General features: G+C 51.2%; 1 protein-coding gene and 1 non-coding gene across 2 annotated transcripts; both read right to left on the bottom strand.

Moving 5' to 3' along the window:
- Window positions 1-27,268, bottom strand: LOC132565926 (beclin 1-associated autophagy-related key regulator-like). The gene is given in 10 exon segments (XM_060230549.1): window positions 1-335; window positions 7,232-7,317; window positions 7,965-8,055; window positions 10,092-10,173; window positions 10,176-10,208; window positions 13,690-13,919; window positions 20,284-20,521; window positions 24,742-24,823; window positions 27,018-27,063; window positions 27,183-27,268. Coding segments are annotated over 10 exon segments (1,281 nt in total). The 3' UTR covers window positions 1-28.
- On the bottom strand, window positions 19,135-19,201 carry TRNAR-UCG (transfer RNA arginine (anticodon UCG)). The gene has a single exon. It is a non-coding gene; the product is annotated as a tRNA-Arg (tRNA).
- Window positions 27,269-27,668: the final 400 nt, after the last annotated feature.

The raw sequence follows: 27,668 nt of genomic DNA on the forward strand, positions 1-27,668 counted from the left end.
CTCGCCCTGGGGAGGCCCGGCCCCTTTCCTAGCGGTGTCCGGTGTACGCCTTGAACCAGGAGGTCACGGAGGCCGCTGCCGAGGAGATCATGCCGCCGGCGCTGCTGCTGGCAACCGGCTGGGAGGCCTGGGTGCTCTGGCTCTGCAGCATCTCCACGGGCTGGGAGGGGATGTCGCAGAAGCGGGGGCTGGGCAGGTTCTCCCAGTCCGTCCCCAGGTCCGTCTCCTCGTCGCTGATGTGCTCGTCACCGCTCTCGTCCGTCTCACCGGCCCCGCTGGGGTCCACGAACTCCATGGAGTCCTCCAGGTCGGCACTGATCTCGAAGGGCCCGGACCTGGGAGCAGAAAGGGGGGATTCGATCAGACACCTTCCTGGCCAAAACCAGTGGGAATGCGAGCCTGTTGGCAACAGGAAGGGCTTTCCGGTCACAGCTGACTTTCTCCCAATACCAGAATTCTTGGCTGGGGCTCTTTAGCTAAAGGTTAAAGCACTTGGGGCCCCCCTTTAGCTAAAGGTTAAAGTGCTTGGGGCTCTTCAGCTAAAGGTTAAAGTGCTTGGGGCCCTTTAGCTAAAGGTTAAAGTGCTTGGGGCTCTTCAGCTAAAGGTTAAAGTGCTTGGGGCCCTTTAGCTAAAGGTTAAAGTGCTTGGGGCCCTTTAGCTAAAGGTTAAAGTGCTTGGGGCTCTTCAGCTAAAGGTTAAAATGCTTGGGGCTCTTCAGCTAAAGGTTAAAATGCTTGGGGCTCTTCAGCTAAAGGTTAAAGTGCTTGGGGCTCTTCAGCTAAAGGTTAAAATGCTTGGGGCTCTTCAGCTAAAGGTTAAAGTGCTTGGGGCCCTTTAGCTAAAGGTTAAAGTGCTTGGGGCTCTTCAGCTAAAGGTTAAAATGCTTGGGGCTCTTCAGCTAAAGGTTAAAATGCTTGGGGCTCTTCAACTAAAGGTTAAAGTGCTTGGGGCCCTTTAGCTAAAGGTTAAAGTGCTTGGGGCTCTTCAGCTAAAGGTTAAAATGCTTGGGGCCCTTTAGCTAAAGGTTAAAGTGCTTGGGGCCCTTTAGCTAAAGGTTAAAGTGCTTGGGGCCCTTTAGCTAAAGGTTAAAATGCTTGGGGCCCTTTAGCTAAAGGTTAAAGTGCTTGGGGCCCTTTAGCTAAAGGTTAAAGTGCTTGGGGCCCTTTAGCTAAAGGTTAAAGTGCTTGGGGCCCTTTAGCTAAAGGTTAAAGTGCTTGGGGCCCTTTAGCTAAAGGTTAAAATGCTTGGGGCTCTTCAGCTAAAGGTTAAAGTGCTTGAGGCCCTTTAGCTAAAGGTTAAAGTGCTTGGGGCCCTTTAGCTAAAGGTTAAAGTGCTTGGGGCCCTTTAGCTAAAGGTTAAAGTGCTTGGGGCCCTTTAGCTAAAGGTTAAAGTGCTTGGGGCCCTTTAGCTAAAGGTTAAAGTGCTTGGGGCCCTTTAGCTAAAGGTTAAAGTGCTTGGGGCCCTTTAGCTAAAGGTTAAAGTGCTTGGGGCCCTTTAGCTAAAGGTTAAAGTGCTTGGGGCCCTTTAGCTAAAGGTTAAAGTGCTTGGGGCCCTTTAGCTAAAGGTTAAAGTGCTTGGGGCTCTTCAGCTAAAGGTTAAAGTGCTTGGGGCCCTTTAGCTAAAGGTTAAAATGCTTGGGGCTCTTCAGCTAAAGGTTAAAGTGCTTGGGGCCCTTTAGCTAAAGGTTAAAGTGCTTGGGGCCCTTTAGCTAAAGGTTAAAGTGCTTGGGGCCCTTTAGCTAAAGGTTAAAGTGCTTGGGGCCCTTTAGCTAAAGGTTAAAGTGCTTGGGGCTCTTCAGCTAAAGGTTAAAATGCTTGGGGCCCTTTAGCTAAAGGTTAAAGTGCTTGGGGCCCTTTAGCTAAAGGTTAAAGTGCTTGGGGCTCTTCAGCTAAAGGTTAAAATGCTTGGGGCCCTTTAGCTAAAGGTTAAAGTGCTTGGGGCTCTTCAGCTAAAGGTTAAAGTGCTTGGGGCCCTTTAGCTAAAGGTTAAAGTGCTTGGGGCCCTTTAGCTAAAGGTTAAAGTGCTTGGGGCCCTTTAGCTAAAGGTTAAAGTGCTTGGGGCCCTTTAGCTAAAGGTTAAAATGCTTGGGGCTCTTCAGCTAAAGGTTAAAGTGCTTGAGGCCCTTTAGCTAAAGGTTAAAGTGCTTGGGGCCCTTTAGCTAAAGGTTAAAGTGCTTGGGGCCCTTTAGCTAAAGGTTAAAGTGCTTGGGGCCCTTTAGCTAAAGGTTAAAGTGCTTGGGGCCCTTTAGCTAAAGGTTAAAGTGCTTGGGGCCCTTTAGCTAAAGGTTAAAGTGCTTGGGGCCCTTTAGCTAAAGGTTAAAGTGCTTGGGGCCCTTTAGCTAAAGGTTAAAGTGCTTGGGGCCCTTTAGCTAAAGGTTAAAGTGCTTGGGGCCCTTTAGCTAAAGGTTAAAGTGCTTGGGGCTCTTCAGCTAAAGGTTAAAGTGCTTGGGGCCCTTCAGCTAAAGGTTAAAATGCTTGGGGCTCTTCAGCTAAAGGTTAAAGTGCTTGGGGCCCTTTAGCTAAAGGTTAAAGTGCTTGGGGCCCTTTAGCTAAAGGTTAAAGTGCTTGGGGCCCTTTAGCTAAAGGTTAAAGTGCTTGGGGCCCTTTAGCTAAAGGTTAAAGTGCTTGGGGCCCTTTAGCTAAAGGTTAAAGTGCTTGGGGCCCTTTAGCTAAAGGTTAAAGTGCTTGGGGCCCTTTAGCTAAAGGTTAAAGTGCTTGGGGCCCTTTAGCTAAAGGTTAAAGTGCTTGGGGCTCTTCAGCTAAAGGTTAAAATGCTTGGGGCTCTTCAGCTAAAGGTTAAAATGCTTGGGGCTCTTCAGCTAAAGCTTAAAGTGCTTGGGGCCCTTTAGCTAAAGGTTAAAGTGCTTGGGGCTCTTCAGCTAAAGGTTAAAATGCTTGGGGCCCTTTAGCTAAAGGTTAAAGTGCTTGGGGCTCTTCAGCTAAAGGTTAAAGTGCTTGGGGCCCTTTAGCTAAAGGTTAAAGTGCTTGGGGCCCTTTAGCTAAAGGTTAAAGTGCTTGGGGCTCTTCAGCTAAAGGTTAAAGTGCTTGGGGCCCTTTAGCTAAAGATTAAAGTGCTTGGGGCCCTTTAGCTAAAGGTTAAAGTGCTTGGGGCTCTTCAGCTAAAGGTTAAAGTGCTTGGGGCCCTTTAGCTAAAGGTTAAAATGCTTGGGGCCCTTTAGCTAAAGGTTAAAATGCTTGGGGCTCTTCAGCTAAAGGTTAAAGTGCTTGGGGCCCTTTAGCTAAAGGTTAAAGTGCTTGAGGCCCTTTAGCTAAAGGTTAAAGTGCTTGGGGCCCTTTAGCTAAAGGTTAAAATGCTTGGGGCCCTTTAGCTAAAGGTTAAAGTGCTTGGGGCCCTTTAGCTAAAGATTAAAGTGCTTGGGGCCCTTTAGCTAAAGGTTAAAGTGCTTGGGGCCCTTTAGCTAAAGGTTAAAGTGCTTGGAGCTCTTTAGCTAAAGGTTAAAGTGCTTGGGGCCCTTTAGCTAAAGGTTAAAGTGCTTGGGGCCCTTTAGCTAAAGGTTAAAGTGCTTGAGGCCCTTTAGCTAAAGGTTAAAGTGCTTGGGGCTCTTCAGCTAAAGGTTAAAGTGCTTGGGGCTCTTCAGCTAAAGGTTAAAGTGCTTGGGGCCCTTTAGCTAAAGGTTAAAGTGCTTGGGGCCCTTTAGCTAAAGGTTAAAGTGCTTGGGGCCCTTTAGCTAAAGGTTAAAGTGCTTGGGGATCTTCAGCTAAAGGTTAAAATGCTTGGGGCCCTTTAGCTAAAGGTTAAAGTGCTTGGAGCTCTTCAGCTAAAGGTTAAAGTGCTTGGGGCTCTTCAGCTAAAGGTTAAAGCCCTTGGGGCTCTCTAGCTTGGAGAGATGTCAACTGAGGGGTGACATGAGAGAGGTTTAGAAGAGTATGCATGGGAAAGAGAAGATAGAGAAAGAAATCCTTTTCTCCCTTTCTCACAACAGAAGAACTCATGGGCGCTCCATGAAATTGCTGAGCAGTCGGGTTAGGATGGAGAAAAGGAAGTCCTTCTTCACCCAGAGGGTGATTAACATGTGGAATTCACTGCCACAGGAGGTGGTGGCGGCTACAAGCATGGATGGCGTCAAGAGGGGATTGGAGCAGAGGTTCATCAGTGGCTATTAGCCACAAGGTCTAGACTGGGGTGGCCAAACTGTGGCTCGGGATCCACATGTGGCTCTTTCACACATATTGTGTGGCTCTCGAAGCCCCCACCACAGTTTGAAGAAGGCATTTGTCTCTTTAAATTACTAATCTAAGCCAACCCAGATGACTTGGAGAATGCATTTAAAGTTAAAGTTGCTTTCTTTCCACCTCTCCCCCTCACCACATCTTCCTTCTTTCCCTCCTGGCTCTCAAACATCTGATGTTTATTCTATATGGCTCTTATGTTAAGCAAGTTTGGCCACCCCTGGTCTAGACGGAACTCTCTGTCTGGGGCAGTGATGCTCTGTATTCTTGTTGCTTTGGGTGGAGGCAACAGTGGGAGCGCTTCTAGTGTCCTGGCCCCAGTGATGACCCCTGGGTTTTAGCCACTGTGTGATACAGAGTGTTGGACTGGATGGGCCATTGGCCTGATCCAACATGGCTCCTCTTATGTTCTTATGTGCAACACAGAGTGTTGGACTGGATGGGCCATTGGCCTGATCCAGCATGGCTTCTCTTATGTTCTTATGTGACACAGAGTGTTGGACCGGATGGCCCATTGGCCTGATCCAACATGGCTTCTCTTATGTTCTTATGTGACACAGAGTGATGGACTGGAGGGGCCACTGGCCTGATCCAACATGGCTTCTCTTATGTTCTTATGTGACACAGAGTGTTGGACCGGATGGCCCATTGGCCTGATCCAACATGGCTTCTCTTATGTTCTTAAGTGACACAGAGTGTTGGACTGGATGGCCCATTGGCCTGATCCAACATGGCTTCTCTTATGTTCTTATGTGACACAGAGTGATGGACTGGATGGGCCATTGGCCTGATCCAACATGGCTTCTCTTGTGTTCTTATGTGACACAGAGTGTTGGACTGGAGGGGCCATTGGCCTGATCCAACATGGCTTCTCTTATGTGACACAGAGTGTTGGACAGGATGGGCCATTGGCCTGATCCAACATGGCTTCTCTTGTGTTCTTATGTGACACAGAGTGTTGGACTGGATGGGCCATTGGCCTGATCCAGCATGGCTTCTCTTATGTTCTTATGACTTATGAGGACCCTGTAGGAGAGATGTTCAGAGGTGGTTTGCCATTGCCTGCTTCAGTGTGTGTGTGTGTGTGTGTGTGTGTGTGACCCTGGAATTCTTTGGTGGTCTCCTATCCAAGGACTAACCAAGGCCAACCCTGCTTAGTATTCAAGCTCTGATGAGATCGGTCTGTCCTGGGCCATCCTGACACAAGGATGGTCCGGCACAAATTAGCAAACCTGAGGGCTCTAGTTGAAAAATCTTGTAAGTGACTATTACCACTGGCCTATACAGAGGGAGGGCACATTTTGGATCTACTGAGTCCAAAAATGGAAATGACCCTGCTTAGTAACCGTGGACTTCCTTGGTGGTCTCCCATCCAAATACCAATTAAGGACAGACCTGCTTTGCTTCTGAGATGTGATGAGATGGAGCTAGCTTGGGCCATCTGGGTCAAGGCAAGAGACATTCAGAGGTGGTTTTGCCATGGCCTGCCTCTGCGTAGCAACCCTCGACTTCCTTGGTGGTCTCCCATACAATTACCAACCAGGGTCAACTGGGACTGACCCTGCTTAGCTTCTTAAGATATGATGAGATGGAGCTAGCTTGGGCCATCTGGGTCAAGGCAAGAGATGTTCAGAGCTGGTTTGTCATTTGCCTGCCTCTGCGTAGCAACCCTGAACTTCCATAGAGGCAACCTGCCCAAGTGCTAACCAGGGCCGAGCCTGCTTAGCTTCTGAGACCTGACAAGATCAAGCTGGCTTGGGCCATCCAGGTCAGGGCAAGAGATGAAAAGAAGTAATTTGCCACTGCCTGCCTCTGCGCAGCAACCCTGGACTTCCTTGGTGAATATAAGAGAAGCCATGTTGGATCAGGCCAATGGCCCATCCAGTCCAACACTCTTGTGTCACACATAAGAGAAGCCATGTTGGATCAGGCCAATGGCCCATTCAGTCCAGCACTCTGTGTCACACATAAGAACATAAGAGAAGCCATGTTGGATCAGGCCAATGGCCCATTCAGTCCAACACTCTGTATCACATAAGAACATAAGAGAAGCCATGCTGGATCAGGCCAATGGCCCATCCAGTCCGACACTCTGTGTCACACATAAGAACATAAGAGAAGCCATGCTGGATCAGGCCAATGGCCCATCTAGTCCAACACTCTGTGTCACACATAAGAACATAAGAGAAGCCATGTTGGATCAGGCCAATGGCCCATTCAGTCCAACACTCTGTGTCACACATAAGAACATAAGAGAAGCCATGCTGGATCAGGCCAATGGCCCATCCAGTCCGACACTCTGTGTCACACATAAGAACATAAGAGAAGCCATGCAGGATCAGGCCAAGGGCCCATCTAGTCCAACACTCTGTGTCACATAAGAACATAAGAGAAGCCATGCTGGATCAGGCCAAGGGCCCATCTAGTCCAACACTCTGTGTCACACATAAGAACATAAGAGAAGCCGTGTTGGATCAGGCCAATGGCCCATTCAGTCCAACACTCTGTGTCACACAGTGGCCAAAAAACCAGGTGCCATCAGGAGGTCCACCAGTGGGGCCAGGACACTAGAAGCTCTCCCACTGTCGCCCCTCCCAACCACCAAGAAAACAGAGCATCACTGCCCCAGACATAAGAACATAAGAGGAGCCATGTTGGATCAGGCCAGTGGCCCCACTAGTCCAACACTCTGTGTCATGCAGTGGCCAAAAAACCCCCAGGTGCCATCAGGAGGTCCATCAGTGGGGCCAGGACACTAGAAGCCCTCCCACTGTCGCCCCTCCCAAGCACCAAGAATACAGAGCATCACTTGCCCCAGACACAAGAACAGAAGAGAAGCCACGGATGGAACTCTAGTGGATGGTGGCCTCCCATCCAAATAGTAACCAGGGGCAACTCTGCTTAGCTTCTGAGAGCTGAGAGACTGGGCACGGGCCTGCCAGGAGAGGAGAGGAGAGAAACGAGCCCCGTGAGAGGAAACGGCAGCAGAGCGGGTTCTGTGCAGGAGACCAGAGAGAAGGCCGAGGAGAGCCACTCTCACCTTCCCAAGTTCTCCGTCTCGGGGCTGACCAGGTACATCAGGTTCCTGAGCGTGTGCAGAGGGTGCAGCAGGTCCAGGTTGACATGCTGCAACGGCAAGAGGAAGAACGAAAGAGTTAAACTTACACATGCATCTAAGGTTGCCAATCCCCAGGTGGGGGCAGAGGATCCCCTGGTTTGGAGGCCCTTCCCCCGCTCCAGGGTCATAAGATAGCAAGAGGGGGGGGGATGTCTGCTGGGCACTCCATTATTCCTTTTGGAGACCGATTTCCATTGGGTACAATGGAGAATTGACCTGCAAGTATACGAGGCTCTGGGGAAACTGCTTTTTGAGGTAGAGGCACCAGATTTTCGGCATAGCATCCGGTGCCTCTCCCAAAAACACCCTCCAAGTTTCAAAAGGATTGGACCAGGAGCTCTAATTCTATGAGCCCTAAAAGAAGGTGCCCCTATCCGTCATTATTTCCAGTGGAGGGGAGGCATTTAGGAGGTGTTCGGTCCCTTTAAATGTGATGGTCAGCACTCCCTTTGGAGGACCATTATGCTTGTCACACCCTTGCTCCTGGCTCCACCCCCAAAATCTCCTGGCTCCACCCCCAAAGTCTCCTGGCTCTACCCCCAAAGTCCCCAGGTATTTCTTGAACTGGACTAGGCAACCCTAATGTGCACGTATCCAAAGCCCCTTGAGAAGGAACCCCCTCGCCTCCCCACGGAGCAACGGACGGACGGCCTACCTGAGAAAAGCAAAGGTAAAGGATGTTGGCGTTCAGCTTCTTCACCGCCCACGTGAACTTCCGCCTGCTGAGATTCTCCCCACAGAACTCGCTGCAAGACAGATTGAGAGGCGGGGGCTGAGGAGGGAGGGAGGAAGGACTGGATCTTGAAGCCAATGGAGCTCCTTTTTCACAAAACTCCACCTCGGCGACACGACAGGACGAGATCGGGTGATCTCAAGATGGTCACACTGATGATGGAATCAGTCTCTGATTCCAGCGCCGGCGCTTTTGAGCTCCAGCATTTCCAGGGGAGGGTGACTCAAGGCTAGACTACTGTAATGCACTCTACGCGGCTCTGCCCTTGAAGGAAGCTTGGAAACTGCAGCTAATGCAGGACGCTACAGCTCGGCTCCTGTTTGCGGCTAGGCACATTATGCTTCTTACATCCGTTCTCCAGACCCTTTGCTGATGAGCTATCAGCACTGACCTTCCAGCTTTGGTTCGCTGTTTCTTTGAGAAAGCATGCTGACCTCTGCTTGGTCATACAAAGGGGGAAAGGAAGAATAAGAAGACGACTGCAGATTTATACCCTGCCCATCTCTCTGAATCAGAGACTCAGGAGCGGCTTACAATCTCCTATATCTTCTGCTGCAATGGCCTTGGGTTAGCCATAGCTCTGGCAGAGGTTGTCCTTGAAAGGGCAGCTGCTGGGAGAGCCCTTTCAGCCCCACCCACCTCACAGGGTGTCTGTTGTGGGGGAGGAAGGGAAAGGAGATTGTAGGCCGCTCTGAGACTCTGTCCTTGGAAGGGCAGCTGCTGTGAGAGCCCTCTCAGCCCCACCCACCTCACAGGGTGTCGGTTGTGGGGGAGAAGATATAGGAGATTGTGAGCCATTCTGTCTCTGATTCAGAGAGAAGGGCGGGGTATAAATCTGCAGTCTTCTTATCTGGAAGAACGGATTTGATTCCCCACTCCTCCATTCGCACCTGCTGGAATGGCCTTGGGTCAGCCATAGCTCTGGCAGAGGTTGTCCTTGAAAGGGCAGGTACTGTGAGAGCCCTCTCAGCCCCACCCACCTCACAGGGTGTCTGTTGTGGGGGGAGAAGATATAGGAGATTGTGAGCCACTCAGTCTCTGATTCAGAGAGAAGGGCGGGATATAAATCTGCAGTCGTCTTCTTCTTCATTGTTCGGCTTTTGGGATCCACAAGCTAGGACCACACCAAAAGTTGGAACATGAGAAGCCATGTTGGATCAGGCCAATGGTCCACCCAGTCCAACGCTCTGTGGCCAAAACCCGTGGGCGACAGGAAGAAGAATTCCAGATTTATACCCCGCACTTCTCTCTGAATCAGAGACTCAGAGCGGCTCACAATCTCCTTTTCCCTTCCTCCCCCACAACAGACACCCTGTGAGGTGGATGGGGCTGAGAGAGCTCTCACAGAAGCTGACCTTTCAAGGTCAACCTCTGCAACAGCTATGGCTGACCCAAGGCCATTCCAGCAGTTGCAAAGAGAAGGAGTGGGGAATCAAACCTGGTTCTCCCAGATAAGAATCCATGCACTTAACCACTACACCAAACTGGCTCTCTGGCTGGGACGCGTCCCGGGATCCTCCAGCGCCAGCTCTGGGGCCATTTTTCCTGCTGCATCCATTAGAAGAAGCAGAGTTGCAGATTTATACCCTGCCCTTCTCTCTGAATCAGAGTCTCAGAGGCTCACAATCCCCTTTCCCTTCCTCCCCCACAACAGACACCCTGTGAGGTGGGTGGGGCTGGAGAGGGCTCTCCCAGCAGCTGCCCTTCCAAGGACAGAGTCTCAGAGCGGCCTACAATCCCCTTTCCCTTCCTCCCCCACAACAGACACCCGGTGAGGTGGGTGGGGCTGAGAGAGCTCTCCCAGCAGCTGACCTTTCAAGGACAACCTCTGCCAGAACTGTGGCTGACCCAAAGCCATTCCAGCACTTCAAGTGGAGGAAGGGGGAATCAGACCCAGTTCTCGCAGATTAAGAATCCGCGCACTTCGCCATTACACCAAATTGGCTCTGAGGAAGCTGCACGCAGCCGTCTTTCCATACTCCGCGTCTGTGTACCGAACCATCCGCAGCCAGGCTGGCTTTTCCCCTGGGGTGGCCCTAGCCCGCTTACCTGTTGTACAGCTTCTTGGGAAGGTTGACGTCGAGGATGTGGGAGAGGATGTTGACGAGCTGAGTCGCATAGCACAAGGCGCGCTGATGGTGTGAGCCGGGTTGTTGTGCTCCATGTCTGAAATGGCAAGAAGAGGACCAGAGAACTCAAAAAAAAAAGGGGGGGGAGTGTGGAAAGAGCAAACGACCGTAAGCTCCCTCTAAGGGTTAAAAAAAAAAAACAGATAAAGGAAAGGTCCCCTGTGCAAGCACCAGTCGTTTCCCACTCTGGGGTGATGCTGCTTTCACAACGTTTTCACGGCAGATTTTTGACGGGGTGTTTTGCCATTGCCTTCCCCAGTCATCTACACTTCCGCACCCCCAGCAAGCTGGGGACTCATTTGACTGACCTCGGAAGGATGGAAGGCTGAGTCAACCTGGAGCCGGCTACCTGAACCAGCTTCCGCTGGATTGAACTCAGGTCGTGAGCAGAGGGCTCTGACTGCAGTACTGCAGCTTTACCGCTCTGTGCCATGGGGTTCTTTTACGAGTAAATTAAAAAGGCAAAGGTAGTCCCCTGTGCAAGCAACCAGTCGTTTTCAACTCTGGGGTGACGTGCTTTCACAATGTTTTCACGGCAGGACTTTTTACGGGGTGGTTTGCCATCGCCTTCCCCAGGCATCTCCACTTTCCCCCCAGCAAGCTGGGGACTCCTTTGACCCACCTCGGAAGGGATGAAGGCTGAATCGACCTCGAGCCGGCTACCTGAAACCGGCTTCCACTGGGATCCGAACTCAGGTCGTGAGCAGAGGGCTACCAAATGCAGTAACTGCAGCTTTCCCACCCTGCGCCACGGGGCTCTTCCCTAAGGCTAGAGCCGATTAAAGACAGCACTTCCTGACCCAAAGAGTCACGAGCGCGTGGAATTCACAGCTGCAGGAAGCGGTGGCAGTGACAAGCGAGGACAGTTTTGAGAGGGGATTGGATCAACATCTGGAGCAGAGGTCCATGAGTGGTTGTTAGCCGCCAAGTGTAGATGAACTCTCTGTCTGGGGCAGTGATGCTCTCTATTCCCGGTGCTGGAGAGGGAGGGGCAACGGGGGGCGAGCTTCTAGAGTTCTGGCCCTGCTGGTGGACCTCCTGATGGCACCTGGGCTTTGTTTCAGTTTCAGTTTATTTCAATTTATATCCCGCCCCTTCCACCGAAGTGGCTCAGGGCGGCTCACAACATACAAGATCTAACATAAATTTTAGATTTAAAATACATCAAGTTACAGCAGTTAAAACAGTAAAATAATAAAACGTATAAAACAAGCGATCGATCAGAATAACTACACTACAACCTTCTACAGAGTTTCCAATGCCAGTTAGTTATAGGCCAGCCGCAAGAGGGCTGTCTTACAGGCCTGCGAACTGGCCAAGGTCCCGCAGGGCCCTCACCTCTTCGGCAGCTGGTTCCACCAGTAAGGAGCCATTACAGAAAAGGGCCCTGTTCCTGGTGGATTTTCAGACGGGCCTCCTTTTGGCCAGTGGGTGACACAGTGGACTGGACGGTCCAACTCACACGGGCTTCTCTTACATTCTTATGTCTGGGGCAGTGATGCTTTGTATTCTTGGTGCTTGGAAGGGCAACAGGCGGAGGGCGTCTGAGGTTCTGGTCCTCATTGGTGGACCTCCTGAGGGGCCCCTGGGTTTTGGCCACTGTGTGACCCAGAGTGTTGGGGACTGGGATGGGCCACTGGCCTGATCCACTGCCTGGCTTCTTTTACATTCTTATAAAAGAATTGGAGAGCAGTTTGGTGTAGTGGGTAAGTGTGTAGACTCTTATCTGGGAGAACCAGGTTCAATTCCCCACAGAATTGGTTTGCCATTGCCTACCTCTGCATAGCAACCCAGGACTTCCTCGGGGTCTCCCATCCAAATACCAACCAGGGACAGACCTGCTCAGCTTCTAAGATGTGATGAGATGGAGGCTAGCTTGGACCGTCCAGGTCAAGGCAAGAGATTTCAGAGGTGGTTTTGCCATTGCCTGCCTCTGCGTAGCAACCCTGGACTTCCATGGTGATCTCCCATCCGAGTACCCAACAAGGCTGACCCTGCTTAGCTTCTGAGATCTGAAGAGACTGGGATAACCAGCTCTGAGCAAAAAGGTGTTGGGAAGCACCATCAAGCCCCAGCCGACTTACGGTGACCCCGTGGGGCTTTCAACACAAGAGACAAACGGAGGTGCTTTGCCTCTCCATAGCAACCTGAAATTTCCCTGGAAGGTCTCCCTATCCAAGCCCTGACCAGAGCTGACCTTGTTTCGCTTTGGAGATCAAGAGAAGATCGGGATGGCCTGTTCTTAACCCCTGAAGCAGCTTTATACTGACTCAGACCCTGGGTCCATCAGTACTGTCCACTCAGACGGACGGTGCTCTCCAGGGTTCCCAGCTGAGGTCTTTCCCATCATCTCCTGCCCGGTCCTTTTAACCGGAGACGGCAGGGACTGAACCTGGGATCTCCTGCATGCCAAGCAGACGTTCTGCCACTGAGCTACAGCCCCACTTCATGACTCTTCATGGTCTCAGGCTGAGGTCTTTCCCATCACCTCCCGCCTGGTCCTTTTCAACTGGAGATGCCGGGGATTGAACCTGGGACCTTCTGCATGCCAAGCAGAGGCTCTACCACTGAGCCACCGCTCCTGTCTGTGTGCAGCATATTTTTGCAATGGTGATCCATGCTACGGTCACCTCGAGACTGGACTACTGCAACGCCCTCTACATGGGGCTGTCCTTGTGCCGAACTCGGCGGCTGCAGCTGGTGCAGAATGCAGCGGCTAGGCTGTTGCTGGGGCTCCCAAGGTGGGAGCACATACAGCCGGGGCTACGTGGACTGCACTGGCTGCCAGTGGCATACCGAGTTCGCTACAAAGTGCTGGTCATCACCTTTAAAGCCCTATATGGCCGAGGACCTACCTACCTGAGGGACCGTCTCTCCCCATATGAGCCCCAGAGAGCGCTGAGGTCAGCTGGAAAAAACCAGCTGAATGTCCCTGGGCCAAGGGAGGCCAGATTGAAGGCCACCCGGGATCGGGCCTTCTCTGTCGCAGCTCCACTGCTGTGGAATCAACTCCCTGAGGAGGTGCGGGCCCTACGATGCTTAGATCAATTCCGTAGGGCCTGTAAGACCCACCTTTTCAAGATGGCCTTCAACTAGTGACAAAGCTAGGAAATGCTGCTGGAAATGCTTTTAGTCACTGAATTCCACTGAAGACCCAATGTTTATAACGCCACATTGTTAAATGTTAATTTTAATAATCTATAATTTTGTTTTAACCATGTTTTTATAAGTATAACCGATGTACAGTGCATTTTATGTTGTGAGCCGCCCTGAGCCTGCTTCGGCGGGGAGGGCGGGATAGAAATAAAAAATTATTATTATTATTATTATTATTATTATTATTAGAGCTAGGAATTTGCTATTAAACTATTGGGGGGGGTGGAAACTCTGAGCCATGCATTCCAGTCCCTTCCCCTTCCTTGCAAAAGCCAATGATTCGTGAAAGGCCAGCTCACGAACAGACTTTGATCTCACAAGCAGCGCTCGGCTGTCTGAGCGCTGCCTTTGGGCGTTTTTACCTGGCCCTTGCGTGGTCTTCTTCTCTTCCACCCAGCTGTAGTAAGCGGAGTAGTCGCCGTTGCTGGGTAGGGTGATCCAAGGCCCCGTGATGCTGATGCTGGTGTCGCCGTTGTGATCGTCGCAGACCCAACGCCCGGACAGGTATGTCGTCCTCCGGGCTTCCGCGAGCTTGCTGACGGTGCTCGAGGTCATGGCACTGTCGCTCTCGGAGGAGACGTCCGCTGGGTCCCTGCGGGAGAGGCAAGAGGCTCTTGAGAAAAGGGAGGCGTGGCTTGGAAAGGGAGGCCTGGGCCGAAGAGAGCATCTGGGCTGCACAAGGAGTGCCGAGGCCAGCAAGAGATTCAAGAGTCATCCAAGGCTAGAAGAACATAAGAGAAGCCATGTTGGATCAGGCCAGTGGCCCCTCCAGTCCAACACTTCGTGTCACATAAGAACATAAGAGAAGCCATGTTGGATCAGGCCAATGGCCCATCCAGTCCAACACTCTGTGTCACATAAGAACATAAGAGAAGCCATGTTGGATCAGGCCAGTGGCCCATCCAGTCCAACACTCTGTGTCACATAAGAACATAAGAGAAGCCATGTTGGATCAGGCCAATGGCCCATCCAGTCCAACACTCTGTGTCACATAAGAACATAAGAGAAGCCATGTTGGATCAGGCCAGTGGCCCACCCAGTCCAACACTCTGTGTCACATAAGAACATAAGAGAAGCCATGTTGGATCAGGCCAATGGCCCACCCAGTCCAACACTCTGTGTCACATAAGAACATAAGAGAAGCCATGTTGGATCAGGCCAATGGCCCACCCAGTCCAACACTCTGTGTCACATAAGAACATAAGAGAAGCCTTGTTGGATCAGGCCAGTGGCCCATCCAGTCCAACACTCTGTGTCACATAAGAACATAAGAGAAGCCATGTTGGATCAGGCCAATGGCCCATCCAGTCCAACACTCTGTGTCAATTAAGAACATAACAGAAGCCATGTTGGATCAGGCCAATGGCCCACCCAGTCCAACACTCTGTGTCACATAAGAACATAAGAGAAGCCTTGTTGGATCAGGCCAGTGGCCCATCCAGTCCAACTTCTGTGTCACATAAGAACATAAGAGAAGCCATGTTAGATCAGGCCAATGCCCCATCCAGTCCAACACTCTGTGTCAATTAAGAACATAACAGAAGCCATGTTGGATCAGGCCAGTGGCCCCTCCAGTCCAACTTCTGTGTCACATAAGAACATAAGAGAAGCCATGTTGGATCAGGCCAATGGCCCATCCAGTCCAACACTCTGGGTCACATAAGAACATGAGAAGCCATGTTGGATCAGGCCAGTGGCCCATCCAGTCCAACACTCTGTGTCACACATAAGAACATAAGAGAAGTCATGCTGGATCAGGCCAATGCCCCATCCAGTCCAACACTCTGTGTCAATTAAGAACATAACAGAAGCCATGTTGGATCAGGCCAGTGGCCCCTCCAGTCCAACTTCTGTGTCACATAAGAACATAAGAGAAGCCATGTTGGATCAGGCCAATGGCCCATCCAGTCCAACACTCTGGGTCACATAAGAACATAAGAGAAGCCATGTTGGATCAGGCCAGTGGCCCATCCAGTCCAACACTCTGTGTCACACATAAGAACATAAGAGAAGTCATGTTGGATCAGGCCAATGCCCCATCCAGTCCAACACTCTGTGTCAATTAAGAACATAACAGAAGCCATGTTGGATCAGGCCAATGGCCCACCCAGTCCAACACTCTGTGTCACATAAGAACATAACAGAAGCCATGTTGGATCAGGCCAGTGGCCCCTCCAGTCCAACTTCTGTGTCACATAAGAACATAAGAGAAGCCATGTTAGATCAGGCCAATGCCCCATCCAGTCCAACACTCTGTGTCAATTAAGAACATAACAGAAGCCATGTTGGATCAGGCCAATGGCCCATCTGGTCCAACACTCTGTGTCACACAGTGGCCAAAAAAACCCAGGTGCCATCAGGAGGTCCACCAGTGGGGCCAGGACACTAGAAGCCCTCCCACTGCTGCCCCGCCCCCCCCAGCACCAAGAAGACAGAGCATTACTTGCTCCAGACACAGGAACATAAGAGGAATCCATGTTGGATCAGGCCAATGGCCCATCCAGTCCAACACTGTGTCACACAGTGGCCAAAAAACCCAAGTGCCATCGGGAGGTCCACCAGTTTGGTTAGAAGCCCTCCCACTGTGCCCCCGCCCCCCACCAAGCACCAAGAATACAGAGCATCACTGCCCCAGACAGAGAGTTCCAACAATATGGAATGCAGGAAGGGGAGGCACAGTGCCCCCCCTTCCCTCCAAGGCTCGCACCCGGACACCCCCTTGCTAGCCTCCATTTGTCAGGTATCTCCCTCAGGGCTTTTGACTCTCAAACTCTGAGACCCTGGAAATCTTGTTGGCTTCAAGGGGCTTCCTCTTCTGCTTTAAACTAACATGGCTCCCGACCTGAATCTACCCTCACAGGTAGAAGATCCAAGTGGGCAGCCGTGTTGGTCTGAAGCAGCTGGACAAGAACATCACTGGGAAAGGCATGTCCTTTTGTTTTACCTAGACTTTGCAGCAACAGCGATTAACAGATTTAGCCTGCTCTGCGGTCATCCCTCCTGAGTGAAGACAAAAATGTGTGAGCTGGAGGCTAAAAATCTGTGAGCTAGCTCATGCTAAACTCAGAGGGAAAGCTGGCGCAGTCCCTTTCAACGTGACGGCCAGAACTCCCTTTGGAGTTCAGTCACGCTTGTCACACCCTTGCTCCTGGCTCTACTGCCAACGTCTCCTGGCTCCACCCCAACGTCTCCTGGCTCCTCCCCAACGTCTCCTGGCTCCTCCCCAACATCTCCTGGCTCCTCCCCAACGTCTCCTGGCTCCACCGCCAATGTCTCCTGGCTCCACCGCCAATGTCTCCTGGCTCCACCCCCAACGTCTCCTGGCTTCACCCCAACGTCTCCTGGCTCCACCCCCAACGTCTCCTGGCTCCACCCCAACATCTCCTGGCTCCTCCCCAACGTCTTCTGGCTCCTCCCCAACGTCTCCTGGCTCCACCCCCAACGTCTCCTGGCTCCTCCCCAACGTCTCCTGGCTCCGCCCTCAAAGTCCCCAGATATTTTTTCGTTGGACTTGGCACCCCTACTTGGTGGGGAAAGTGTCGCGGCGCCCACAGGGGGAGAGTTAGGAAGGCACAGAAACTACCCACTGAATCTGGGTGTTTTTGCTTTTTTAAGGCAGAAGGCCAAGAATGGGAAACGAATTAGAATTCCAGAAAGTTACTGGGAAATTAAGCAAACAATGAAAGCACGGCGACACTCTGTGAACACGGTTCCCTCGAAGCTGCGGAGCCTTGTGAGCAAGAATTCTGCCTTGCGAGCTACTGGCATTCAAGTCGTGAGCCCCTGCATCCATCAGCGTGCTCTTGGGCCATCCTTCCTAAGACAAAAATGTGTGAGCCGGAGGCTAAAAAACGGAGCTAGTTCACGCTAACTCAGCTGAGAGGGACGCTGGACACAACCCAGCCCAAGTTGGTTGCGATCACGCAAGGCAAGACGTCTTGAGATTCCAGCCTTAGCGGGAAACATTCTGTGGGGGAGGGATGGTGGCTCAGCGGTAGAGCATCTGCTTGGGAAGCAGAAGGTCCCGGTTCAATCCCTGGCATCTCCAACTAAAAAGGGTCCAGGCAAGTAGGCATGAAAAACCTCCGCTTGAGACCCTGGAGAGCAGCGGAGGGATGGTGGCTCAGTGGTAGAGCATCTGCTTGGGAAGCAGAAGGTCCCGGTTGAATCCCCAGCATCTCCAACTAAAAAGGGTCCAGGCAAAAGGTGTGAAAAACCTCAGCTGGAGACACTGGAGAGCAGCGGAGGGACGGTGGCTCAGTGGTAGAGCATCTGCTTGGGAAGCAGAAGGTCCCAGGTTCAATCCCCGGCATCTCCAACTAAAAAGGGTCCAGGCAAAAGGTGTGAAAAACCTCAGCTGGAGACCCTGGAGAGCAGGGCAGGGACGGTGGCTCAGTGGTAGAGCATCTGCTTGGGAAGCAGAAGGTCCCAGGTTCAATCCCCGGCATCTCCAACTAAAAAGGGTCCAGGCAAAAGGTGTGAAAAACCTCAGCTGGAGACCCTGGAGAGCAGGGCAGGGACGGTGGCTCAGTGGTAGAGCATCTGCTTGGGAAGCAGAAGGTCCCAGGTTCAATCCCCGGCATCTCCAACTCAAAAGGGTCCAGGCAAGTAGGCGTGAAAGACCTCAGCTTGAGACCCTTGAGAGCCGCTGCCAGTCTGAGAAGACAAGACTGACTTTGATGGACCAAAGGTATGATTCAGTATAAGGCAGCTCTATATGTTCATGTTCATATGTCTGAGAGAAGGGCTACTATCGGACCAAACGGCCAACCGAGTGGAGACAGGGTTCCTGCGTGGAGCTAACCGAGGGCCCCGGTATCGGGAAAGGGCAACCTGGATGACTTGAGCTGGGCCGTAAAGGTTTGAGATGCGGGTCCTCAGCTCACTGGCGACCTGGGATGATCAAACTATAGGCACACAGTAAAACCACTAGGAAAACCCCAAGCAAACGTGCAAAGACAGTCAAGACCACAATATACATGATTCCATTTTCATCTCATTATTAAGAAAAATTTCGAAACCTATATTCATGAGACATTCCATATGAAAGCAGCTGCTCTGAGACTCCTTAGGGTAGAGAAAAGTGGGATATAAAAGAGAAGACGACAGCAGATTTATACCCCGCCCTTCTCTCTGAATCACGGTCTCAGAGCGACTCACAATTTCTATCTCCTCCCCCCACAACAGGCACCCTGTGAGGTGGGTGGGGCTGAGAGGGCTCTCCCAGCAGCTGCCCTTTCAGGGACAACCTCTGCCAGAGCTGTGGCTGACCCAAGGCCCTTCCAGCAGCTGCAAGTGGAGGAGGGGGGAATCAAACCCAAACTGGCTTTCTCCAAAAACCAACACCAAAAACCAACTCTTCCTCTTCTAATGTGGATTCCCCACTCCTCTTCCACCTGAAGCCTGCTGGGTGATCTTGTGCCAGTTTCGCAAATCTCTCTCAGCTCCACCTGCCTCACATTTGTGGGGAGAGGAAGAACAGGGAATTGTAAGCCACTTTGAGTCTCCTTCTGATACAGAAGGAAAAGGAAAGGTCCGCTGTGCAAGCACCAGTCGTTTCCGACTCTGGGGTGACGTTGCTTTCACTACATTTTCACGGCAGACTTTTTATGGGGTGGTTTGCCACTGCCTTCCCCAGTCATTTACACTTTCCCCCCAGCAAGCTGGGTACATATGAACATATGAAGCTGCCTTCTACTGAATCAGACCCTCGGTCCATCAAAGTCAGTATTGTCTTCTCAGGCTGGCAGCGGCTCTCCAGGGCCTCAAGCTGAGGTTTTTCACATCTATTTGCCTGGACCCTTTTTTGGAGATGCCAGGGATTGAACCTGGGACCTTCTGCTTCGAAAGCAGATGCTCTACCACTGAGCCACCGTCCCTCCCCTGACCAGCGGTGGCTCTCCAGGGCCTCAAGCTGAGGTTTTTCACATCTATTTGCCTGGACCCTTTTTTGGAGATGCCAGGGATTGAACCCGGGACCTTCTGCTTCCCAAGCAGATGCTCTACCACTGAGCCACCATTTTACCGACCTCGGAAGGATGGAAGGCTGAGTCAACCTCAAGCCGGCTATCTGAAATCCCAGCTTCTGACGGGGATCGAACTCAGAACATAAGAGAAGCCATGTTGGATCAGGCCAATGGCCCATCCAGTCCAACCCTCTGTGTCACACATAAGAACAGAAGAAAAGCCATGTTGGATCAGGCCAATGGCCCATCCAGTCCAACACTGTGTCACATAGTGGCCAAAAATACACACACACACACATACATATATATACACATATATATACTCACTGTGGCTAACAGCCACTGATGGACCTCTGCTCCATATTTTTATCCAAACCCCAATTGAAGCTGTCTATGCTTGTAGCCGCCGCCACCTCCTATGGCAGTGAATTCCACATGTTAATCACCCTTTTGGTGAAGAAGTAGTTCCTTTTATCCGTTTTAACCTGTCTGCTCAGCAATCTCATCGAATGCCCACGAGTTCTTGTATTGTGAGAAAGGGAGAAAAGGACTTCTTTCTCTACCTTCTCCATCCCATGCTTAATCTTGTCAACCTCTCATGTCACGACGCAGTCGACGTTTCTCCAAGCTAGAGCCCCAAGCGTTTGAACCTTTCTTCACAGGGAAAGTGTTCCAAACCTCTCCGCTCAGAGCAGAGAGTTCAGACTGCAGCACTGCAGCTTTAACACTGCGCCCCGGGGCTCTTTCTGATAGAGAAAGGCAGGTTCTAAAAACCAACCCTTCTTTGTTGCTTCTAAGTAAACGCTTTTAGGATTTGGGTGTGAAGTGGGTTAAGGAAGTGCGGCCCCCTGTCCTGATTCTTCCCCCACCCCACCCCGCCCCGTTCCGTGCACAAAGCACCCCTCTGGACCGCACCGCCTTTCCCTTCGTCCCTTCTGACCGAGAAAGCAGCCCGCTTCCCGGCAGTCCCGTTTCCCCGCCCTTCCCTACCTCGCGCCGATCTTCACCTCCTCGATGGGGAAGATGACGGAGGTCAGCTCGAGGACGTGGGCCTGGCGCAGGCGCCCCAGCTGCTCGTGCTGGCTCCTCAGGTCGCACAGCCTCCTCTCCACCAGGTCGCCCAGCTTGCGGTTGTGCCTCTGGATCTTCTCCTTCTTCTCCTGGTGCCGCTGGGCTCGGCGGTAAAGCTTCTGGTTCTCGTCCTTGATTCTGAGGAGACATTCGGCTTCTGCAGGGTGCCAAAGGCGAGAGGGAAGGAGCCAGAGTCAAGCCCAGCAGCGCCTCGGAGATAAACGAGATTTGGGAGGCTCCGAGCTTTCGAGAGCCAAAAGTCCCTTTGGTAGTTACAAACTAGAAGGGAGATCCTTCAGTCCTTAACATTCCAGTGTGGTCCTGAGCCAGAGAGCCCACGCAAGCCTGATCTCGTCAGATCTCGGGAGCTAAGCAGGGTGGACCCTGGCAAGTACTTCACTGGGAGACCTCCTTGGAATACCAGGCCTGGGACGCAGAGGCAGGCAATAGCAAGCCACCTCTCTGAACGTCCAAGCCCCACAAGGGGTTACCAGAAGTCAACCGTGACTTCCAGGCAAGGACTTGCGCATACACACACGCATCCCAGTTTGAAAGTGGGATCAGTCTGCAAAGAAAGCAGTCGGGATGTAGGGGTTCCAATGCAAAACGGAATCGGCGTGCTTAGCGTAGACGAGAGATACTTAGGGCAAAAAATTAGCATTTGTAGTGAGAGATGCTGAGATAACAGCTGGGCTGCAGTAGAACAGCTAGTGTGGAGTCAAGAAGCACCTTAGAGAGCAGCCAGACTTTCAGGGTATAGAATCACAGAGTTGGAAGGGACCTCAGGGTCATCTAGTCCAACCCCCTTCACAATGAAGGAAACTCACAAATCCCTTCCACTAAATTCACAGGATCTTCATCGCTGTCAGATGGCCCTCTAGCCTCTGTTTAAAAACCTCCGAGGAAGGAGAGCCCACCTCCTCCCAAGGAGGAAGCCTGTTCCACTGAGGAACCGCTCTAAACTCACAGATACCTCCCCCTAACTTCACAGAATCCTCATTGCTGTCAGATGGCCCTCTAGCCTCTGTTTAAAAACCTCTGAGGAAGGAGAGCCCACCACCTCCCGAGGAAGCCTCTTCCACTGAGGAACCACTCTAAACTCACAGATACCTCCCCCTAACTTCACAGAATCCTCATTGCTGTCAGATGGCCCTCTAGCCTCTGTTTAAAAACCTCCGAGGAAGGAGAGCCCACCACCTCCCGAGGAAGCCTGTTCCACTGAGGAACCACTCTAAACTCACAGATACCTCCCCCTAACTTCACAGAATCCTCATTGCTGTCAGATGGCCCTCTAGCCTCTGTTTAAAAACCTCCGGGGAAGGAGAGCCCACCACCTCCCGAGGAAGCCTGTTCCACTGAGGAACCACTCTAAACTCACAAATACCCCCCCCTAACTTCACAGAATCCTCATTGCTATCAGATGGTCCTCTAGCCTCTGTTTCAAAACCTCCAAGGAAGGAGAGCCCACCACCTCCCGAGGAAGCCTGTTCCACTGAGGAACTGCTCTAAACTCACAAACACCTCCCTCTAAATTCACAGGATCCTCATTGCTGTCAGATGGCCATCTAGCCTCTGTTTCAAAACCTCCAAGGAAGGAGAGCCCACCACCTCCCGAGGAAGCCTGTTCCACTGAGGAACCGCTCTAACGCTCAGGAAGTTCTTCCTCATGTTGAGCCGGAAACTCTTCTGATTTAATTTCAACCCCTTGGTTCTGGTCCTACCTTCTGGGGCCACAGAAAACAATTCCACACCCTCCTCTATAGGACAGCCCTTCAAGTACTTGAAGTTGGTGATGAGGTCACCTCTCAGCTGCCTGCTCTCCAGGCTAAACATCCCCAGTTCCTTCAACCTTTCTTCATAGGACTTGGTCTCCAGACCCCTCATGAACTCTGGAAAGTCAAAACTCCCTTTGAATGCACCCACTAAAACAGGGGTGTCAAACTCATCTGTTATGAGGGTCGGATCTGACATAAACGAGACCTCATCAGGCCGGGCCACGTGTGTCACAAATTGTAATGCCAGGTAGCAGAGACAGAAACTTTGTAAAGGACACAAACACAATTAAAGTTTTTTAAAAAAAAAAAACTTAAAAAACACGTTTAAAAGATCAGTAGGTTGTTCATGTGTTGTTCAGGTATATATCTATAAGTTGCAAAACTACTTTTGATTTATTGACATTCATTTACAGAAATCTCATGGTCAATGCCTTTGAGCCTAAGACCCAGGGGAAAACATGAAATGGCGGGGCATTGCGAACTTTTGGACATAAGTTGCTTTGTACGCTGGTCAGTCAATGGAGAAAAGAGAGGCTTCGCTCTGTAGCTCCTTTGCAACTGAGCAAACCTGGCAAAGCAAGCTGTGATGCAAAAAGGAGCAAGAGAGAAAGAGAGGGAAGCAGATGACAGTGAATTGCTCGCGGGCCTGATAGGAGCCCTCCAGGGGCTGCAAGTTTGACAACCCTGCACTAAAATATGCTCAGCCGCCACCCACCGGACTCTACAATGGAGTGGGAAATAGAGAAACGCAGATGATGCTGTTCTTCTGTAGCCCATCAGAACATGGACTGATATGATTCTGGGAACCCGCAGGGCTCTAGAGAACACAATGTGAAAGCTAGCTGGATCAGGGCACAGAAGCACAGGGGCCCGAAGAAGAAGATATTGGATTTATATTCCCCCCTCCACTCTGAATCTCAGAGTGGCTCACAATCTCCTTTATCTTCCTCCAGAGAGCCAGTTTGGTGTAGTGGTTAAGTGCGTGGACTCTTATCTGGGAGAATCAGGTTTGGTTCCCCACTCCTCCACTTGCACCTGCTGGAATGGCCTTGGGTCAGCCAGAGCTCTTGTAGGAGTTGTCCTTGAAAGGGCAGCTGCTGTTAGAGCCCTCTCAGCCCCACCCACCTCACAGGGTGTCTGTTGTGGGGGGGAGAAGATATAGGAGATTGTAAGCCGCTCTGAGTCTTTGATTCAGAGAGAAGGGTGAGGTATAAAACTGCAATTCTTCTTCTTCTTCTCCCCCCACAACAGACACCCTGTGAGGTGGGTGGGGCTGAGAGTACTCTCCCAGCAGCTGCCCTTTCAAGGACAACCTCTGCAAGAGCTATGGCTGACCCAAGGCCATTCCAGCAGGTGTGAGTGGAGGAGTGGGGAATCAAACCTGGTTCTCCCAGATAGTCTGCACACTCAACCACTACAGCAAACTGGCTCTCATTAGTGGTTGGAACCAAGTGTGCCTGATTGAGAGAATTTCTTAGTCCTTTCCCTTCCAAATCCTTTTGCATGCAGAGTCACAGCATCCAACAGTTCTGCGTTCTGAAGAGTCCTTAGTTCAAATCTCAACTTAACCATGCTGTCACTAGGTGCCCCGCTGCTAAAAGCAAACCGCTTGCTTCCACTGTTTCTTGATCTGTAGGGCAGTAGTAAGTAGTGCAGTAGTATAGCAGGAGCTCTTTTGCATATTAGGCCACGCCCTTACACAATTGCCATAAGAATTGCAGAGAGAATGCAGGTAAAGACTCGGAGTTGTGGAAGAAGACTGCAGACTTATACCCCGCCCTTTTCTCTGAATCAGAGACTCAGAGCAGCTCACAATCTTCTTTATCTTCCTCCCCAAAACAGACAGCCTGTGAGGTGGGTGGGGCTGAGAGGGCTATCACAGCAGCTGCCCTTTCAAGGACAACCTCTGCCAGAGCTATGGCTGACCCAAGGCTGTTCCAGCAGCTGCAAGGGGAGGAGTGGGGAATCAAACCCGGTCCTCCCAGATAAGCGTCCGCACACTTCACCACTACAGCAAACTGGCACTTAGTGCAGGGCCTCCTGTAAGTTCCAGGAGGATTGGCTGCGTCAGGGGTGTGTGGCCTAATATGCAAAGGAGCTCCTGCTACAAGGAGGGGGCAGAGCTTCAGCCAATAGAAAGAAGAGGGGCTTGGCTCAGTAGCTCTGCTGTGTGATTGAGAGCGCCTGGGAAAAGCAAGTTCTCCCTCCCCCCCCCCACTTCCTCCCCAAAGGAGGAGCCTTAGTCAATGGAAGAAGACAACATTCAATTTATATTCCGCCCTCCACTCCAAGTCTCAGAGCGGCTCACAATCTCTTTGATCTTCCTCCCCCACAACAGACACCCTTTGAAGTGGGTGGGGCTGAGAGAGCTCTGACAAAACCTGCCATTTCAAGGACAACTCCTGCCAGAGCTATGGCTGACCCAAGGCCCTTCCAGCAGGTGCAAGTGGAGGAGTGGGGAATCAAACCCGGTTCTCCCAGAAAAGAGTCTGCACACTTCACCACTACACCAGACTGGCTCTCCACGAAGAAGATGATGATACCAGATTTATATCCCACGGCGAGACCGGGTGCCTCTGCTGTCGCAAAGGATGCCACTTACGTCTGACCGCCTCTTCGTTTTCTTTGCAAACGGTTTGCTTCAGCTGCTCGATTCTCATCTTGCAAGACATGATTTTCCATCTCTGTAAGAAAACAGCGAAACTGCCTAAGGCTCCCTGCTGTCTTCCGTACGGCGTCCAAAAAGAAAGAAAGAAAAGCCGCAACCTGCCTTGGAACGCCAAGCAACAAATGGCTGCCGGTGCCAAATGGGGATCTGAATCTAGTTCTCGTTCCAACCACTGCACCACCATTGCCGCCTCACAGTGTTCTTGCAGGGATCAATTTCATCGCTGTTCAAATACTGATTGCCTTCATTTGTACCCCCCCTTTCTCCACAACAGAGACCCAAAGTAGCTTACCCTGTTCTCCTTGTCTCCATTTTATCCTCACAACAGCCCTGCAGGGTAGGGTACATCAGGGTGTTTTTTTGTAGCAGAAACTCCTCTGCATATTAGGCCACGCCCCCTGATGTAGCCAATCCTCCAAGAGCTTACAGGGCTCTTCTTACAGGGCCTACTGTAAGCTCTTGGAGGATTGGCTACATCCGGGGGTGTGGTCTGATATGCAAAGGAGGTCCTGCTAGAATTCCTTACAAGGCTCTCAGTACAAGGCCTACTGGAAGCTCCAGGAGGATTGGCTACATCAGGGGTGTGTGGCCTAATATGCAAAGGAGGTCCTGCTAGAATTCCTTCCAGGGCTCTCAGTACAGGGCCTACTGGAAGCTCCAGAAGGATTGGCTACATCAGGGGGGTGGGGCCTAATATGCAAAGGAGGTCCTGCTAGAATTCCTTCCAGGGCTCTCAGTACAGGGCCTACTGGAAGCTCCAGGAAGATTGACTGCATCAGTGGTGTGTGGCCTAATATGCAAAGGAGGTCTTGCTAGAATTCCTTACAGGGCTCTTCATACAGGGCCTACTGGAAGCTCCAGGAGGATTGGCTGCATCAGGGGTGTGTGGCCTAATATGCAAAGGAGGTCCTGCTAGAATTCCTTACAGGGCTCTTCTTACAGGGCCTACTGGAAGCTCTTGGAAGATTGGCTACATCAGGGTGTGTGGTCTGATATGCAAATACAGGGCTTTTTATAGCAGGAGCTCCTTTGCATTTTAGGCCACGCCCCCGAGGTAGCAAATCTTCCTGGAGCTTACGGGGCTCTTCTTACAGGGCCTACTATAAGCTCCAGGATGATTGTCTACATCAGGGGTGTGGTCTGATATGCAAATACAAGGCTTTTTATAGCAGGAACTCCTTTGCATATTAGGCCATGCCTTCTGATGTAGCCAATCCTCCCAGAGTTTACAGCCGCCCTGAGCCTGCCTTGGCGGGGAGGGCGGGGTATAAATAAAATTTTATTATTATTATTATTACAGGGCTCTTCTTACAGGGCCTTCTATAAGTTCCAGGAGGATTGGCTACGGCAGGGGGGGGTGGCCCAATAGCCAGTTTATTTATTGTAATTAGGCATTGGCTGCCACAAATCTACAAAAATCTCAAGAAAAAAGGAAAGTAAACTAGAAGTTAAAACATAAAAAGTATCATGTAAGATATAACAATGGCTGCAATAAGATGACAATAACAATAACGATGTGGACATAAATTTAAAAGTTATCCCTTCGCACTGCCACCTTGGCACGTATTTTCTTTGCTGCAAGGGCAAAGACTGAAACTTTCGGGGAGATATAAGCATCAATATCAGATAAAAGAAATACTATATTTTTTCCTCCACTGAATAAGCACTTAGGCCAGACAGAATTTCACCTAAAAATTTAGCCTTTGGAGTGGAACAGAACAAACAGAAAAGTAAATAGTGAGGTAAATCCTCAATTGCATAAGAATAGCATATGCATAAACGCTAGGCCACTTGAGTTTGGTTAAAACGACCTTCCATGACTGCTGCTGGCACTGACTGGAATCGTAAGGAGGTAAAGTTCGCTCCAAGAACATGATTAGAAGCGTTAACCAAGTATGGTGATCTTGTGTGTGGCCCAATATGCAAAGGAGTTCCTGCTACAAAAAACACCCTGGGGTACATAGGCCAAGAGAGTCTGACCGGCCCACAGTAACCCAGCGAGCTTCCACGGGACAGGCGTGTGTATTTCAGCTCTGGTTTTAAATGTTTTAATGGCACATCTTCTATTTGGTGTTAATGGTTTTTAAAAGGTATTTCAATTGTGTATGGCAAGGGCGGGCCGGATCTGACATAAACGAGACCTTGTCGGGCCGGGCCAAGTGCGTCTCGTGAACCGGGATTGGCCGAAGGAAGGCTTCACGGAAACTCACCAACTGGTCGCTGGTGATCCACTTCCTTTCCATAGCTTTTAACAACCTGCAGGCAATGAAAACACAAACGGTGCATTAGCTGGGAGCCAGAAAGGCGAGTTGGGTCCTGTGGACCTGATCTGTTAACTCCATGCACTTCCTGGTGGCACAAAGAGCCCTCCTGACGGAGAGAACATATTTTGCGTCTGGGCAAAGTGCTGCTGTTGAAGGAACGGGTCTGAGAGATCCAGCTGGATGCGCTTAGCAAACATCGAGCCTCAGGGGTCGTTTTGTAGAAAAATAGGTGGAGGAGCTCATTAGCGTAACTCATTAGCATATGCTGCCCCCCCCTCCCCGACAGGCCAAAAGCAACCCGACACAAGAAAGGAGAGCCCTGGGCAAGCAAGGCCTGTTTGGGCTGGCTAGACATCCAGCCAGCCCAAGCAGGCCTTGCTTGCCTGGGGCTCTCCTGGGCTGCCCCCCAGTCAAAAGGCCAGCAAGCCACTGGTAAACCAAAGTCACATAAAATGGAGAAAGGGTGGTGCGGGCTTCTCCAGGGGTTAATGAAGGCTGCTGGGGGTGTGGCAAAGCCCCTGGTGGCTGGTTGGCTGGCTGCCCGCTCTCCTAACCCAGGGACTGTTATGCAGCTGCACCGACTCTTCAATGGACAAA

Source organism: Heteronotia binoei, unplaced genomic scaffold (genome assembly GCF_032191835.1).
Source record: "Heteronotia binoei isolate CCM8104 ecotype False Entrance Well unplaced genomic scaffold, APGP_CSIRO_Hbin_v1 ptg002012l, whole genome shotgun sequence".
Taxonomy (NCBI): domain Eukaryota; kingdom Metazoa; phylum Chordata; class Lepidosauria; order Squamata; family Gekkonidae; genus Heteronotia; species Heteronotia binoei.